General features: G+C 41.1%; 1 protein-coding gene across 5 annotated transcripts in view; it reads left to right on the forward strand.

Moving 5' to 3' along the window:
- LOC134207904 (paternally-expressed gene 3 protein) overlaps positions 1–18365 on the forward strand; it is a 164630-nt gene that overhangs the window by 36311 nt on the left and 109954 nt on the right. The window contains exon 1 of one of the 5 annotated variants that reach the window (XM_062683950.1): positions 7492–8410. The exons of 2 other annotated variants lie outside the window; for them this stretch is intronic. Coding sequence is in view for 2 of the 3 variants with exons in the window: in XM_062683947.1 (XP_062539931.1) it covers positions 7962–8005 (44 nt within the window). In the remaining variant the exon portion in view is untranslated. Of the gene's footprint in view, positions 1–7491; positions 8411–18365 lie in introns of those variants that run through there. 2 more of the 5 variants (XM_062683947.1, XM_062683951.1) reach the window with 2 other exon arrangements.

The raw sequence follows: 18365 nt of genomic DNA on the forward strand, positions 1-18365 counted from the left end.
AGTGCACACTCCGAACCCGTTATGGGTGATGAAACAGTCGGTTCGGCTTTTTTAACAACATTAACTCTGCTCTGGAGAATGACGATGCCGGTGATTCACTGACCAAAGGTAATCAAAAACAACAGCCTTTGCAGAAGGAACCAGAACGACAAGAAAAGCTCCCGCCTATTTTCGTCAAAGGTGACCCATCGGGTCTGTACCCGACTGTTCGGAAGTGGGCAGCAAGGGGCCTCAAGTGTACTTTTCGACTATGCGTCGAGGGAATCAAGCTCATCACCGAGGGGAGGACGCTCTATGATTTAGTGATAAACTTTGTCCTGCTTAAAAATCACTTAAAAATACGAGTATTTTACTCATGACATACGCGGGACCAAACCATTAAAAGCGATCTTGCGCGGCATTGACAACGTGGACGTCAATGAACTGAAGAAGGAATTGGTGGAATGGGGTTTGAAACCATTGATCGTGTTCAAAATCGCACGGCGCGATGAAACCAAGATATTTCGGAACAAGCTCTACCTGGTTCATCTCCAGCATCGATCGACCACCCTTAAGGAACTACGCTCAATTACGGCCATAAATAGCACCTTCATAGAGTGGCAGAGATACTAACCGGTGCATCGCGACATTACGCAGTGCAAGAACTGCTGCGATTTCGGCCATGGTACCAGGAACTGTTACATGACACCTCGCTACAGCTTCTTTGGCGGAAATCATCACTCCGACAAATGCAACGCAATGGAGACAGCGACCCCCAAATGTGTGAATTGTGGGGAAAACCATCGGGCCACAGCTAGGAATTGTCCCAAGCGATCGGAAACCATCCAAATCCGTAGACAATTATCAGCAAAGCATCCTTCAAAACGGGATAAACCTACAGTGCTGACAGCAGATAATTTTCCGGATCTATTCCCACCGAGAAGCAACAAACCAGCTGCATCACCCACTACTAGCTCTCAATGGCCTCCTCTCCAACCTCCTGGTTTTCGGAAGCAGCGTGATGGTGAGCCCACCTTAGCAGAAGATACTGCTCCGCTATACACACCGGAACAACTGGTCCCAATATTCGCCTGTGAAGGGCGATTTGACCAGATCCTCACTCTGGGTATGTTCGTGATAGAAAACGGCTGCTAGGGTGAGTCTGGTCAATGGAACACAAACTCGACGCGGTTGATTATTTAAGGTTAAGTAGGTAGGTTATCAAATTTAAACAAACCCCACCGTCGCAAAGGTTGAAGTGTGTACTGACTTAAAGTCCACCTTCAATATAATGTATTGAATTACAACGCATTGTACTAGAGCTGAAGAGTCCCAAGGACTAAACAATCAAACAAAAAACAGAGAAATAAACAAATATTAAAAAAACGAGCGCCGTCCATTTTGATCGGGATTCCGCAGAGAGCGGTTGAAGTAGATTTCACGCAGAGCGGACGCAGCAGAACGGCACAGCAGCACGAAGGTTCTGGTAAAGGTTTCAACGGAAAACAATCGCATTGGGTGGTGGCGTTCGTAGCGATCCCGCGATGCTGAAAATGTATTCCCAATGGTGGCATCTTAGCGAAAAGCCATCGAGTGACCGTTGGACAATAACAACACGAAGTAAAATTCCAACGCAAGGTTCCGACAAGCGTTTGGTTGCTGTTAGTTTTTGTAAAGTGCATTGGGGAAAAAAATTGGTCCTCCTCAGGACCAGCATTTTCTGAACAGAAAGATTTGATTGTAAAAATGGACGGTTTCGGAAGCATCGGCCTTTGGCGTGATGTAGCTTGGTTGCTGTGAGTGATTCCATCCATTCAAACAAATTTATTATGTACATCATCCCCTCCGCCGAGCATTTGTGATGCTGCTACCGATGGGTAATATTCTGTCGTTGCAAACGATTAAATTTTCCACTTTGAAGAAAATATATCTCGGATTGACCTTTTGTATTAAATGGAGGCCCGGGAAAACACGATTTCATTTCAATGACTAATACAAACAAAACCAAATAATCTTGCCAGAAAATTTACTTTCCGCCGACGACAACCAAGTCGATGATGACCAAGACGCCATCTGAGTAGAAAATTTCCTTTAGCAGCTTTATTGTTCGAAATGGCGCATTATTAAAAATGAACGTTCTTTTCAGAATCGTCATTGCCGTTTAAACGGATAAATTCGAAAACTTAAGCCGAGTAGTCTGTTTGTCTGGGTGAAGACTTTTCCTAACAGTCAATACCTTTTCTTGGATAAATAGTTTAGGTCCTGAAAAGGACTGTGTGTAATTAATTCTTGGAATTTCTCTCACTTTGCCACCGGCGCCATAGAAAACGATACACGTACGCTTTCATCGCGGGCGGAAACCGAACATTGCAAATAAATATATTTCTCGGGTACTTATTCAAAAGGACGTATGTGATTTTGTAAAAAAAATATTCAAACGTTTATTTGTCCAATCTGATGGCACTCCCACGCAAACCAACACCACCAACAGGTAGCCGAAGCCTCTCTCTATCTGTCTATGATGATGGTTTGAGTGGGAGGGCTATTAGATCGGACGAATCGACGTTTGAATCTTTGTTTACAAAATCACATACGTCCTTTTGAATAAGTACCCGAGATTTGCGTTTGGTTTCGCGCCACTTCCGATTCTGCTTATTTCCTTTTTATTTCGGGCATTCTTGAGGATGGTGTCTTATACGAATGTGATGCCCTCCACCAAAAGCCAGTCGAGTGGCTCCAGCGGCGATACGGCCGATGAGACATGTTAATTCTTTTTCCACACTTAGATACTCAAAGTCCATCATACTGCGAGCTGCTATTCAGCTTCTTGATTTGGTATAACTACGTAGTCATACGTCACATTTGCGTACAACCCGATAGGGCTGCACCTTTGAGTTTTTCTTAAAATTATTTCTTCGCTTTGAAGGCGACTGTACCTCTCCACATCTCGATATTGAAGGGACCATCGAGATAGGGAGAGATCGAGATGGATGGAGGGAAAATTGAAATGGGTACTAGATTCGAAAAGGCTCGTTGCTATGAAAAACGACAACAAAGCAAATGTCGTCCTGTTGTTGATGTGTTGTCCAAAGATGGTGTAGTAGCCTAAAAATTTGAACACATCGACATGAGGAGCGTGAATCCTGAACAAAATATGATCAGAACCCATCGAGATAGAGAGATATCGAGAAAGGGAGCATATTGAAATATAGAAAGCCCAAATGAATGTAGATTGAAGGGACTGAGGAAACCATCGACATAGGGAGAGATATCGAGATATCGAACATCGAGATGTAGAGAGTCGACTGTAATATGGCTAACTAAAATGGATGTATACTAAAATAAATTGTTTATATAACATTGCCGGCGAGTACAAACATTTTAAGTGCAGTAGTTCCGAAGAAATGTACCAACAAACTAAATTTTCAACCGTTAACAGTTAAAGTTAGACCAATCAATAGACAAAAAACGACAGTATTTTCCCCCTGAGGAAGACACAATCCCCGTGTCGAAACTTTGGGTAATTAACATACTCGTTTTACTAAATTTAGACTGCGTATCCATTTTTACTAAAATACTAAAATAAACTAGAATCATTTGCCGCTTCAATCAAGTTCCATTTTTTGAGCTCTTTTGAGTCACGTGAAGTCAACTTTTTCGAAAAATAGAAAACCTATCGTCTATCGCCTATCGTCATGACTGACAACTTGTTCTTCTCGGAGGCATTCCTCCAACGTACTCGGATAAAAACGGCAACCGAACAATAATGCAACGATTATTGGATGCACGACATGGACAAACGGACACAATGGACTCACGATTAGATGGACTGGCAACGACAGCAATAATGATAACAATGATAATGGAAATCTAAAAATAGATTCTGTATGGGTTCTGCACAGCAGAATACCACAGTAGATCTCGGTACAGTAGCGGTTAAGTAACAGAGAGTGCCTGAACAAGTAAATAAAAGAATAAAAATAAACAAATTTTTTTTAATTTTTTGCCTTTCTCGTACAACAGGACTACTCTAAAAAACAACTTTTGATAGAAGGCCCGGAGACCCATAGTGTTATATACCGATCGATTCAGTTCGACGAATCGAGGTGATGTCTGTATGTGCGTGTGTGTATGTGTGTATGTGTACAAATTTTGTAGACACACTTTTTGGAACTTAGCCTTACCCGACTTACTCGCAACACGGGGGATCGACGGGGAATGCGGTCCCATTGTTTGCTATTGAAAATTGGCCCGATCGGACATTGCATTTCGGAATTATTGAAAAATCATCATCTTTTCCCAAGGATCCCCCCTTGGAAAAAAATTTCAAAATCAATTTTTTTTCAAAGATGTTGGCAATGCATAGTAATTAATGCAAAAACATGCAAAATGATAGAAAATATGCGATCTATTCCCCTAAAGTGCTTTTTTGACCTTTCTTATGTGATTTTTTCAGTACATTTTACGATGCACGAGAAAGGCATCATCGCCGTTAGGTGGATTAATCTGGGTTTTTATATAATGGGCCACCCTATTTTTTTATAGCACCATAATGATAACCTTACTATTCCGAGAAATTTTGTAGAAAAACATTTTTTTCTAAAAAGTGTAATTTTGGCGTAAAATTAATGTTTCCTCGTCTATATCCTGGACCATTGTGCAATGGTCTTTTGAATTTTTGTTTAACCTTTCCGTTACCAACCCCACTTTTGAAAACGAAAATAAAAATCTTTTTCTCTTTTTTCGCAACTTTTACCAAAAGAGCGGATTTATTCAAGTTTCAGGAGCTCGATGGATTTTTAGGACTGACCACTTGATACCGGAGTTATTCCGAATTTAAAATGGGTGTTAGCTTTTGGCCGTATACCAAACGCATACTTCGGAAATGATTATTTTAGATATTTTAAAGCGAAACGACTCATAAACTACACAGATAAAAATATGTTGTGATTTTAAATCTATTTTCATGCACATATTTGGAGCATGCAAATAAACGTAACATTCAATCGATCTCACTATTCTTTTAAAGCGAAATAAATTGAAACGGTGCTTGCTTGTAAAATTCAATCAAATTTAATTGAATATCGAATGTTAATTCGTTTGATGGGATAAACTGCAATTTTACACGTCGTTGAATTTTCAAAATTATTTGCTGTGTATGCCAAATTTGATAAGGAATTTGATCGGTCCGAAATGTGGCCTGTATTCCGGAATCCGGACGTTCCACCGGAACCTGTTAAGGGTCACTTTACGAAAATAGGCGAATACCATCATGTAACCCATCAAACTTCATAATTTAAAAAGTAATAACATTCTATAGTAGTTTTGTACTTCTTTGACCATATTTGAACCGATCGGAACCGGTAAACTGATTCACCATGAACCGGTTCAATGGACAATTTTGAAAAATAGGCGCACCCCATCATGCGGCATTTCAAACTTCATGATTTCAAAAGTCATGACATTCAAAAGTCATGATATTCTACCATATAATGCCATAACTTTTGAAATCATGAAGTTTGATATGCCGCATGATGGGGTTTGCTTATTTTCCAAAATAGTATCTTGAACCGGTTCATGGTGAATCAGTTTATCGGTTCCGATCGGTTCAAATACGGTCAAAGAAGTACAAAACTACTATAGAATGCAATTACTTTTTAAATTATGAAGTTTGATGGGTTACATGATGGTATTCGCCTATTTCCGTAAAGTGACCTCTTAACAGGTTCCGGTGGAACGTCCGGATTCCGGAATACAGGCCATATTTCGGACCGATCAAATTCCTGATCAAATTTGGTATAGTTTATGCGTCGTTTCTCTTCAAAATATCTAAAATAATCATTTCCGAAGTATGCGTTCTGGCATACGGCCAAAAGCTAACACCCATTTTTAATCCGGAATAACTCCGGTATCAAGTGGCCAGTCCTAAAAATCCATAGAGCCCCTGAAACTGTTGGTAAAAGTTGCAAAAAAATGTCGATAGACAAAAAAAGTTACAGCCAAAAAGATTTTTATTTTCGTTTTCAAAAGGGGGGTTGGTAACGGAAGGGTTAAAGCAAAACTGATAGCCAGAAGGGCACTATTATCCATAGGAACAATTGATCGGCTGGGTTGTAGCACCGTTGATGCTGGCTTGTCGCATTGATGACGGTGGTGATGTTGCTACATGTCCTATTCGGCCCAATGTCTTATTCGGCCAAATGTCCTATTCGGCCAAATGACCTATTCGGCTATATGACCCTTTCAGCCTAATGGTCTATTCGGCCAAACAGCTTTCGGCCTAGTGGGTTTCGGGCAAATGGCATTCGGCCTAGTGGCTTTCGGCCAAATGGCATTCGGCCAAACGGCTCTTCCCCGTTTGAAAAGATCATCACTCAGATAACATAGAAAATATTTTCAATATGGCATAATTTGCTTCCATTAGCCGATATCGAGTCATAGAACATCGACTCATGGAGGTTGGATGAGTAGCAAAGACCGATTTTCATCGAAAATAGCCAACTTTAACATACTGTATCTTTTCCCCCGATGACTGATCGAGCTGAAATTTAAGCATTTTCAAATTGATTGTGTAAAGCTTGTTGAAAAGTGACATACTTGGAAAATAACAGGGCTTATTTTTTATACATTGGCCAATTGAAATGTCATATTCCACAATTCATATTATTTATATAATTTACTTTCTGAATAACTATTCTATTGTTTTCCAGATTTTATAAAACAAAAACTATTGCTTTGCTACCATCATTTCGAGCATCACTGTATACCAAGATGAGGTCAAGCAGCTGGTTAATTCTGCAATAATTGCCTTCGTCACGGTAGATAATCGGCTGATCTTGATTCTATGGAGTTCGTAGGCAACCTAGAACTCTTGACAACAACTTGAACTATTTGGAATACTATTTGGTTTCTCAAAAACTTTCTTCATTACGTGGGTTCATCGGCATATATTGACTAGTATTTGATATAGGTATAGACGGCGTGGTCAATTTTCGTACGGCGGTTCATTTTGGACAGTTTAGTGTCTTATTTTATCCAAAGTAATAATCGTGACCAAAACAGGCAGAGTGTTCAATGTTGTAAAATATTCAATTGACAATCCGCGTTTTAACAGCCTTATACATGCTTGTGTGGATTGATTTGATCTGGCCGCGAAACATTGAGGGTTTTATTTCTATCTAAATACAATCAGCGGAAAGAAGTCAATTTCAGTTTAGCGGCCACCCTCCTTCCCATAGTGCCACCGGTGCCATGCCGTGCGGCATCGAAGGCGCGCGTGTGTGTGAGTGTACTTTTCCAATTTTCCACTTTCTTCTTTCCCTTCCGTCTTGACGGCAGGCGGCAGGTTAACTTGTTGTAAAATTGTGATGCAGTTATTAAACAACTTTCGTCACATGTATGAATTTCTTTTCACGCACTCCCGACGATCGAACGCCCGACCCGACGACGACGACGACGGACGAGCTGAGCAGTCGGGACTCGAAGGTTGCTTCCTTACGCGCGGCGCCGTCATTTCTTCGTCGACTTTTGAGGAAGAAAAGTGCGTGCCCATCGGACGGAGAGTTCCAAGTAGCAAAAGCAGTGACTTTAGGAGTTGGTCCTCCTCTGGTCAAGAAACCAGAGGACCCTCCTCGCCGAGAAGAAAAATCGTGAAGTTAGATAAAAAAAAAAGTTCGGCACCCCCTCTCCGTTTCGGATTTGATTGTTGACCCCCCTTTTTGGCTAACCAAGAGGGATGAACGTAAAATATCCCTCGCTTTTCGGCTTTGTAACGAGAACGGCAATAAATTACAGCAAATAAAAAAAAATCAAGTGCAAGAAAGAGTGCTTTGAAAAAAATTCAAAATTGTTCCCTTTTTCCAAAACCAACAAAACTACTGCGCGTCTCCATCGGCGAGGATAAAAAGCGAAAACAAAAATCGTCAGTGCGCCATCCAATCCAGTTACCGATGTGAATTGTGATACAAGAAAAAGAAGGCAAAATGTTTTCGATTGAATCAATTTTAAAATCTCAAATCTCCCAGAGGTAGTGTACAAAAGATTCCAGGGTTAGCACTGGTTTGTAAGACAAAACCCAAACGAAACAAAATGCAAAACAAACCAAAAAACCAAACCAACCAAAAAAACAAACACCTCCTCCTAATTGTTAAAGGAACTAATCTTACAACAAACTTAAAATAAGCAGAAACCAACCAACAAACAAAAAAAAAACTCGAGTGCCAAACAAATATAGGATAATACCAAAAAGCAAAGCATAACAAAAAAAAACATCCGAGAGCGGGATATGATTTTTGTGTTTTACCAACGGCATTTGATGAAGACTCGGACCCTTGCGAGGGCCCACCCAATGTTGTATGCTAGTATTTCAGCAGCTTTCGGTACTCTACTACTACCACTAGCGCGGCCAAACAAGCAATTGAACGCTGTCGAGGTGAGGAAAATGATCATCAACAACAACAACAACAAAAGTACCACAACTGATCTCAAGTTGTCCCCTTAAATTGAAAGTAATCGGGAAATCAAAGTAAATTAAAATGATTTCATTGGGAAAAAATACGTTCCACTGACTGGTTTAAAAAGTGGCTAATGGTTACTAAATACTGGGTATGTGAAATCGCTTATGGTCGAGTCTCTAATTTACGAGATTTTATTTGTGGAGTTGCGCCGTTGTCTATGCCAGAGTTGTGTGTGTGTGATCGATCGTTTAGGACCAGGAAACAAGACTTCCTGGGTTTTCAGTAATTGTTGTGATTTATTCGTTTTTGGGTAATTCAAAATTTTGTGAGCATTTCGTCAAGTATAGTGATGATCCATTCCAAGTTGTTTCACTTTGATGAAATTTGTATAATCTATAGGACTTAAGGTAAAAAACTTTCAGGCACTTCAAATCAATCTTATAGATCACCTGTGAAAGAGTGTCAAAGATCATGCAGTTTTTCAAAGTGTGGTTTTCCTAATTTTTGCTCGTTTTTGATATGCAAGAAGACCGAACTGGTACTTTAAAAAAATAGTTTGTCATCCATAGCTTTTAAAAACAAAACAAGTCTTTAAACTAGCTGGCATGGTCATGCAAGGAATAGATTGTCGTTAGTGAAAGGAAATAACAGTTACTCATGTTTTATTTAATTTTGTCCCTTAACTTGTTTTTAGACAACTTTCAATCAAATTAAAAGCGATTTGATGTGTGATCATGGAAAATACTAGTACTGGAGGATGGCAGGATGAACATGTCACAATGACCCTCCCTTTTTTTAGTGGGGCGTTTTCTTGTGTGTTAGTCATTATTGAAGTGATCGTTCAATATTTCACCTAATTTTCTTTCAAATAAATAAATTGTATGCAAATCGTTGAAACAAAATTAAACAGGACAGATTCCAGTACACCTTGGAACTTGTGGACTATTAGGTCAGAACATACAACAATAAAACGATCTTTTGACGTATTGTTTAGAATACTTATAAAAAAACAGATAGTGTAAAAATTCTTTCCCAATTGAAACTGAACATTCTGTGGCCATGGAACAGGATCAGAAATTCCTGACAGAAGACACCAAAAAATGCTAAAAACTTGTAATCTTTGGTTAAAATTGAACAAAAGATCAAATTATTTCTTCGATAACTCAAACAAACGCGGCTGCAAAGCAAGACCATCCTGAAGGTGGCAGGGTTCGATTCCCGGTCCGGTCTTGGAAATTTTCTTGATTTACCTGGCCATAAAAGTATCATCATGATATACGAATGCCAAAATGATAACTTCGGCATCGAAATACGTACACTTGAACACCTCAGTATGTGAAAAAGCGTCTGGAGAATTGAAAACGAATACAAATGAAATGTTTATCGTTGATACAGAAGCACGAATGCCTCTATTTCCGAAGTGTTGCGCATTTACACATTTGAAACTTCAAAAAATATGATAAAATAGTTAATTAAAGCAATACCTCTTGAACCGAAATCTGTCCACCGTGGACGGATTTCGAATCAAAAGATCCAAATCCGTACAACTATTCTTTAACTAAATATATAAATTGTAGCAGACTATTGACTAAACTACCGCTGTAAATAGTGAAATACGAACCTTGAGAAGTGATGCCTTTGATGCTCATCTTACTTTACCATTCGCATTTTGTAATAAAACCGCACTTAATTTTGATGCAATAATGTTCTACACGCACCTAATGGCGCCAGAAACTATGCGTTTGCTCGTTGGCGATTTGTTTTTGATTTATGTTGTTTTAATTTCAAAGCCTACTTTCCATATCAATGGCCTTAAAGCTTACTGTCAAGTATATGACCAGCAGCCGAATTCCGAAGGTTCAAGAAAAAAATTGAAAAATTTCTTTATAAAAAGAGATTTATAAATTCTCTTTCTCTTTCCAAAAATGTCTTCTCTGCATACCGCATTCCGGTAGACTGAAGAGAAAGAAAAAACTAAAATTTCGTGCGAAGAAAAATATGTATAAGTTCTCATATTTTCCACAAGATGTCTTTTGACAACTATTTGCAAACTGCTTGTTCAAAAGATCCTCATGTCGAAAATAATACTTGCTTTCGCTTATTGTTACCGAAATTATGAAGGGGTAGATGATGCTAAGTATTCAATATAGTTATGGAAATATCCAGTAACAGCAACATTTTTGTGATTTCTAACAAAAGATATTTGAGTTACTAGATAAAGATTGTCGCTCTCGTCGCTGTCCGGAACATCTTTTGCTGACAAGGATAGGGGATCTAAATGTCAATAAAGGAAAAATACATACGATTTGACAGTTTAGTACCACACATGTTTCGGACAGCAGAACAAAGGGAACCGAAGCGACAATCTTTATCTAGCAACTAAATTTTTTTTTCTAACTGTCCGAAAATACACGGAAGAAATAAACTACCCAATAGTGAGTTTAATTCACCCAACCTCGAGCATCCGTACGGGAAGCCAAAATTGAGTAAGTAGGGTCGAAGTAGTTTGCCTTTACTCCCATGTTAAAAAAGTACCCAACGGAAAATTTATTGACCCAAATTTAAGTTTAATTCACTCAATTTCGACCTCAGGTAATAAAACTCAAAATTGGCTTCCCGTATTGAACTGGCGTCGTTGGATTGTTTGACTCTTTTGTTTTTGACAACAAAAGAAAGAGTGGATGAAAGCGAAGAGAAAAATAACTCAAAAGTAAGTTTAAAAGTACTCAATTTTGGGTACTTTTTTTCTTCCGTGTAACGAATGCTCTAATTTCACTATCTCGAATATACCTAAGGGAACATCCATAAATAACGTAACGCTCGAAGTGGGGGGGGGGAGGTGGATTTTCCCGAAGTGTGACAATCCATACAAAAATTCTCAATGATTAGCTTTAGCTTAACTTTAGCTTAGCTTTAGTTTAGCTTTAGCTTTAGCTTAGCTTTAGCTTAGCTTTAGCTTAGCTTTAGCTTAGCTTTAGCTTAGCTTTAGCTTAGCTTTAGCTTAGCTTTAGCTTAGCTTTAGCTTAGCTTTAGCTTAGCTTTAGCTTAGCTTTAGCTTAGCTTTAGCTTAGTTTTAGCTTAGCTTTAGCTAACTTTTTAGCTTAGCTTTTAGCTTAGCTTTTTAGCTTAGCTTTAGCTTAGCTTTAGCTTAGCTTTAGCTAGCTTTAGCTTAGCTTTTAGCTAGCTTAGCTTAGCTTAGCTTGTTTTAGCTTAGCTTCCTTGTTTAGCTTAGCTTTAGCAGCCTGTTCTGTTAGCCCCACCACCCCAGCTGTTCCACCTGTTCCACCCACCCTGTTCACCACCCACCTGTTCCAGCCCCACCACCTGTTCCAGCTCCCCACCCACCCCACTCCAGCCCTGTTCCCAGCCCCACTCCACCCCACCCTGTTCCTGTTCCACCTGTTCCTGCACCCCTGTTCCACCCTGTTCTGTTCCACCCCACCCACCTGTTCCCCCTGTTCCTGTTCCAGCCCCACCCTGTTCAGCCCCACCCACCCCTGCACCCACCTGTTCCTGTTCAGCTCCCACCACCACTCTGTTCCAGTTCCACCCAGCCCCTGTTCCACCCCACCCTGTTCCCAGCCCCAGCCCAGCCAGTTCCCCACCCCAGCTCCACCCTGTTCCCACCCCAGCCCAGCCTCACCACCAGCCCTGTTCAGCTCCCACTCCCAGCTCCCACCTGTTCTCAGCCCCAGCCCCTGTTCCCAGCCCCAGCCTCACTCCCTGTTCTGAGCCCCCACTCCCTGTTCCACCCCAGCACCCCAGCCCAGCCTCACTGTTCTCACTCACCACCCACCACCTGTCTGTTCCCCACCTGTTCACCCCAGCCTGCACCCCACTCCACTCCAGTCTGTTCCTGTTCCAGCCCCAGCTCCCTGTTCCCACCCCACCCAGCCCTGTTCCCACCCACTCCACCCACCCTGTTCCTGTTCCAGTTCCTGTTCCCACTCCAGCCCCACCTGTTCCGTTCCTGTTCCCAGCCCACTCCACTCCACCCTGTTCCCACCCCACCCTGTTCCACCACCTGTTCCACCTGTTCACCCCTGTTCCTGTTCCCACCCTGTTCCCACCTGTCCCCAGCCCCACCCCAGCCCCTGTTCCTGTTCCAGCCTCACCACTCCACCCTGTTCCAGCCCCAGCCCCTGTTCCCAGCCCTGTTCCTGTTCCCCCACCACTGTTCCACCTGTTCACCCCAGCCCACCCCAGCCCAGCCCCCCAGCCCCAGCCCACCCCACCTGTTCCCTGTTCCCACCCTGTTCCACCCCACCCCAGCCCACCTGTTCCCACCCACCCCAGCTCCCACCCCACTCCACCTGTTCACCACCCCACCAGCCCTGTTCCTGTTCCACCCACCACCCCACCCAGCCCCTGTTCCCAGCCCACCTGTTCCCAGCCCCACCACCTGTTCCACCCACCCTGTTCCACCACCCCACCCTGTTCCTGTTCACCCCACCCCCACCCCACCTGTTCCCAGCCCCACCCACCCCACCACCTGTTCCCACCTGTTCCCACCCCACCCCCTGTTCACCCTGTTCCCCACCACCTGTTCCAGCTCCAGTTCCCACCCCACCCCTGTTCCCACCCTGTTCCACCCCACCCCAGCCTGTTCCCCACCCCACCCTGTTCCACCCTGTTCCCAGTTCCTGTTCCAGCCCCACCCTGTTCCCAGTTCCAGCCCCACCTGCACTCCCACCTGTTCCCCAGCCCCACTCAGCCCCAGCCCCACTGTTCCTGTTCCTGTTCCTCACCCCCACCACCTGTTCCTGTTCCAGCTCCCAGCCCACTCCAGCCCCCACCTCACCCAGCCCACCCACCCCACTCCCACCCAGCTCCCAGCTCCCAGCACTCAGCCCCAGCCCCACCTCAGCTCCCAGCCTCAGCCCCCAGCCCCAGCCTAGCTCCCAGCCTCCCAGCTCCCCTTTAGCTTAGCTAGCTAGCTTTCAGCCTTTAGCTTAGCCTCAGCTTAGCTTTAGCTTAGCTTTAGCTTAGCTTTAGCTTAGCTTTAGCTTAGCTTTAGCTTAGCTTTAGCTTAGCTTTAGCTTAGCTTTAGCTTAGCTTTAGCTTAGCTTTAGCTTAGCTTTAGCTTAGCTTTAGCTTAGCTTAGGCAGTAGGGTCTCTGTGAGGTATGTGATGCCGATAAGAATAAGAAGAAATATTCAGATACGATATTTTTTTTATGGAACTGTGAATGTTTCCCGGGGGGAAATGCTTATCTAATCTTCCGGTCAATGTCATCATATAGTGCATATACTCCTGTATATATACGATTGTGATGCATCACCAGTGCTACGATGTGCACGTATTACCTGGCAATCTAACTGCATTGATTGCCTGCCTTTTCAGAATTCCCAATAAAATTCCGTTGAAATATCACAAATGATGGTAATTGTTTGTGGAAAGGGAAAGAAAAGTGCAGTGGGTACTGGCCAAGTTCCCCCTGGCGGTGCTAAAATGATAAGCGGGAACAATGCCTAATTTCATTTAAATCTTTTAGTATCATTAGTGATTAGCACACGTTATTATTTTATGTGGGGGGCAAGCATGGAACATATTTTTCAACGCGGGTGTCAGGCGGCTGACCCATGCTCGACCAAAATAGTAAAATTTAGCTAGAATATTTTAATTTTGTTTGATTGTTTGCTATTGAATTTATCAGAAATCGCGAAAATACTTGAAATAAAACTTTGTAAAATGTTTAGTATAATTATCTTTAAAAGGCATGGTTTGATTTTTGTATTCGATGAACCTAGAAGAATCGTTTTGCTCACTGAGCAGAAAGTACAAATTTGGTAAATTTAGATTTGTTCAACGGATATTTGTTGATAGATTGAGGTTAAGAAATCGTCTGTAAATTATTTAAAGAATAAACTGTAAATAAAATTGATATTAGCATACTCTTTCGACAGCCGGCTGGCAAGAGTTTAAATAAAAACAGGTAAACAACATAGTCTGTGGGTCGAATTGCCAGCTTGAGGCAAACCTCCATGACCTACCTTACCCTACCAAACCACCAACTCCGTAGAACTTATGAGGGCGTCGCCAAGTCGGGGGCCTCTCGTTAAGTAAGTTCTACATCAACATTTCCTTTCCTATCCCTAGTTACGGTAAAGATGGGCGTGGCCGGGAGTAGTAATCCTCATGCTTATGCCATTTTTATCTTAGATTGGAATCAAGGGTAACTCCCCACCTTGATTTCCGACAGCAATCTGGATAGGGATTCCATAAGAAACATGAGTATCACTAGTGTCCAATCTACGAAGTATACCGTAACAACGCTAACGCTAACGCTAACGCTATGGAACTGTGAATGTTTCCCCACAAAAAGGTCGAATCGTAAAATTTATCAAAATTTCATCAGAAATTTGTTAAATATCTTGGCTGTGCATATGCACAGCATATGTTTCGAAATGGACAAATTGATATGAAATTTGCGAAAAAGAATCCACGTGTCTTGGAGGGACTCGAACCCTCAACCTCCTACTCTCTAGATAGGCGTGATAACCCCTACACAACAAGACCACTTAAAGGTCACGTTTGCGGAAAAGCCATCAGAATCCGAGTACCAACCTCCACCGCGGTTAGCTCTGTGGGTTAGGCTGTGGGTATACAATAATAAAGCACATGTGGAGATTGGACAAATCAAGCATCCGAAAGATATTCAATTTGCAAAAAAGAGAGCTAACCGCGGTGGAGGTTGGTACTCGGATTCTGATGGCTTTTCCGCAAACGTGACCTTTAAGTGGTCTTGTTGTGTAGGGGTTATCACGCCTATCTAGAGAGTAGGAGGTTGAGGGTTCGAGTCCCTCCAAGACACGTGGATTCTTTTTCGCAAATTTCATATCAATTTGTCCATTTCGAAACATATGCTGTGCATATGCACAGCCAAGATATTTAACAAAAAAATAGTTTTCGTACGGCCGAGTTGCCGAATAATATGCAATTAATCAGAAATTTGTTATTCCAACTTCCTTCTGGAATTAGAAATTTTTCATGTGGATTTAACCAGAGCTTATTTCGTTTTTTTTTTCTTTCTGATATTTATCAAAATAATTTTGGTTTATGAAAAAATGTTTTTTTCTGCTGCCCGAAAAGTTCTTCTACATATCGATTTTATAATTTCACGCAAATTCAGTGTTATGTTTTATCTACATGGGTTTCTTTTTTGTATAACAAAATAATTTTTGAGAATCGTTTGAAGTCTATGCTGGCACAATTTTTAGATATTTTCATGCCCGTATCGAATGGCATGCATTACACTCTTGAACACTCATTAAACAAGTGTTATAAGGGGAGGGGTGGCACTGGTGATCCTTTTCAAACATTCCTAGAAAATGACATACACATGGTCGGGCTTCTGCCAAATCACACCAAGCGCCAACAATGAATTAACCATTTTCCTGCTCAAGCTTTCGTCTATCAGATTTAATTGATCACCAGTCGTATCGGATACCAACCCCTGAAGATATGCTACAAATGTAAGGCTTGTTCGCGACAAAATCTGGACACCTTAAAACGAGTATAACTTTTGAAATACCTCATAAACCTGTGAAATATTTCGTAGAGTGATGAACGTATGTCTGTACTATCAGAAATTATTTTATTCATTAGTATTACAAGTACTTAATGGAAAATGGTGTCGAAGGAAGGGCAGGTTTGAAAATCAATTGTATGCAGCGCTATTGAAATTTTGGTCTTTCGATTCGAAATCTTGCTAAAAATCTCTTGTTTTCATGTAAGCGCTGGTCATAGAGTCTTTAAATAGTTTGATGCTCTCTGTTCTTCCTTCCTTCTTCCTGCTTCCTTTTTCCTTCTACATTTTTGTTTTGTTTGTCCATCTTTCTTTTTCCTCATTTTTTTCCTTTTTTTTACTTTTTTTTTGCCCTTCCTTCTTTCTATTCCTTCCTTCTTTCTTCTATCTTCCTTCTTCCTTTTATCTTCTTCCTGCTTCCTTTTTTAACCTTTATCCCTTTACCTTCTTTAGTCTTTCTTCTGCTTGCTTCTCTCTTCTTTCTTTCTTCTTTCTTATTTCATCCTTCTTACTTCTTCCACCTTTCTTCTTCACTCTTTCTTGTTCCTTCTTCCTTCTTTCTTGTTTGTTCTTCTTTCTTTCTTTTATCTTCTTTTCCCTCCTTCTCTACTATTTCTACCTTATTCTTTATTCCTTCTTCTTTTTTCCCTTATCTTTCTTTTTTCTTCCTTTTTCCATCTTCCTTCCTCCTCTCTCCTTCTTCCTTCTTCATCATCCATCATCCATCCACTTACCATCTTCCAATTCAGGCATTTTCTTGCGGAAAGGTATGATTCCTTGTGTCAATAAATGCATTTGCCCGGCAGAAAGCAAAAGAAAATTTAGTTTCTTCATTCAATTCAGGAATTTGCTCAGTTTTTGGCAACTGGAAATATGATCCTTATTTTAAGGGGTACATTTGCCCGGCAGAAGGTTCTCTTTATGATGGATGCATTTGCTCTACAGGAGGCAAGAAAGGATATGATTCCTTCTTTTAATTCAGGCACTTGCACGATTTAAGGCAAAGGAAGATGTGATCCCTTCTTTGGAAGAGTGCATTTGCCCGGCTGATGGTGAGGTAGAATATGAAGCATGTGATGCCTATGGCAAATTAGATCGTCAAATTAAAGTAATGTCTTCATGTGTGAGCGAATGAGATTCTTTTATAAAAAATATTTTTCAGAACGCATAAGCGAATAAGATTCTTTTAACTAATAAGAAGGAGAAATGAGCAATAGGCAGGTTTTACTGCACACCCTTACATGGAAAATAAAACTAGCCACCAATGTGAATTTAATTCAAAGCTTGCTTGCAACATTTAAAATATTTCTGTTTTTACAGGAACCTTCTTTAATCTTGTTTTGCCGCGTCAAGTTCTACAATCATGTGTCCAATGTGTCGTGATAGAAACAACGAAGCTGAATGGCTTAATTATATTCATCCATCACACAGCTTTGATAACGATAATGTCAAACGACCCTTATGCCAAACGGGCTACAATCGTCTCAAAACACTATGGAAACATTTCTTGTCTTCGAAAACCTCCACCTGCAAATTTGGATCCGTTTGCTTGATTACTTTTAGAGTAATGTAGAAATTTTTGTATCAGCCCCCGCTTTCAGAGTTACAGAGTTGGAGGAGTCTGAAACTTCCACAGAAACGTTTCTTACCTTCCAAAACCTCCTCATGCCAAATTTGATTCTATTTGCTAGATAAATTCTCCAGCTGTGTGGAAATTTTGTGTTTCATTTGTATGGGAGTCTCCCTATCAAGAGAGGGGAGGGGTCTCAAACCACCTTAAGAGCCTTTCCCGGTCCCAAAAACCTCAGCATACAAATATCTATAACTATAATATAACTCACGAACGGTTGGACTGATTTGGAAGATTTTCCATTAATGGATTCGTCTTGAGGTCAGCTGTGTTTATATACATGAAAAAATAGAACATTTCACTGGAAAAGTTGAACAAATGTAAAAAATACTACGCTTTCATGAGTTCTGAATAAAACCATCAAGCTTGACGCTGCGACGCTGCAATCAACTGAACGATTGACAGGTCGAAAAAGAACAACCCGAACATGATCGGGCAGGTTCATCTAGTATAAAATAAAAGAAGAAGATTCAGCTAAAGGCTGGAGTGGCTCTTGCATTATATAACAGTCCTCTCTATCCCACGCGGTTGTCTGCCACATAATCTACGCAAGGTAGATTTTTTTAAATTATTTATTAAGGTGTTGAAACACCTAAATAAAGAATTTAAAAAAAATCTACAGCGGTGCGAAAAAAATATGACCCCCAACATAAAATGAGCGAGTACAAAGCGTTTTATCAATCCTCTACAGTAGTGGGGGCCGCCTATCCGATTATGTTTTTTCCAACTTGTATACAAGTGCGATAGAATTGTTTTCATGGCTTGTTATGAT

The sequence above is a fragment of the Armigeres subalbatus genome, chromosome 1 (genome assembly GCF_024139115.2).
Source record: "Armigeres subalbatus isolate Guangzhou_Male chromosome 1, GZ_Asu_2, whole genome shotgun sequence".
In the NCBI taxonomy this organism is placed as follows: Eukaryota; Metazoa; Arthropoda; class Insecta; order Diptera; family Culicidae; genus Armigeres; species Armigeres subalbatus.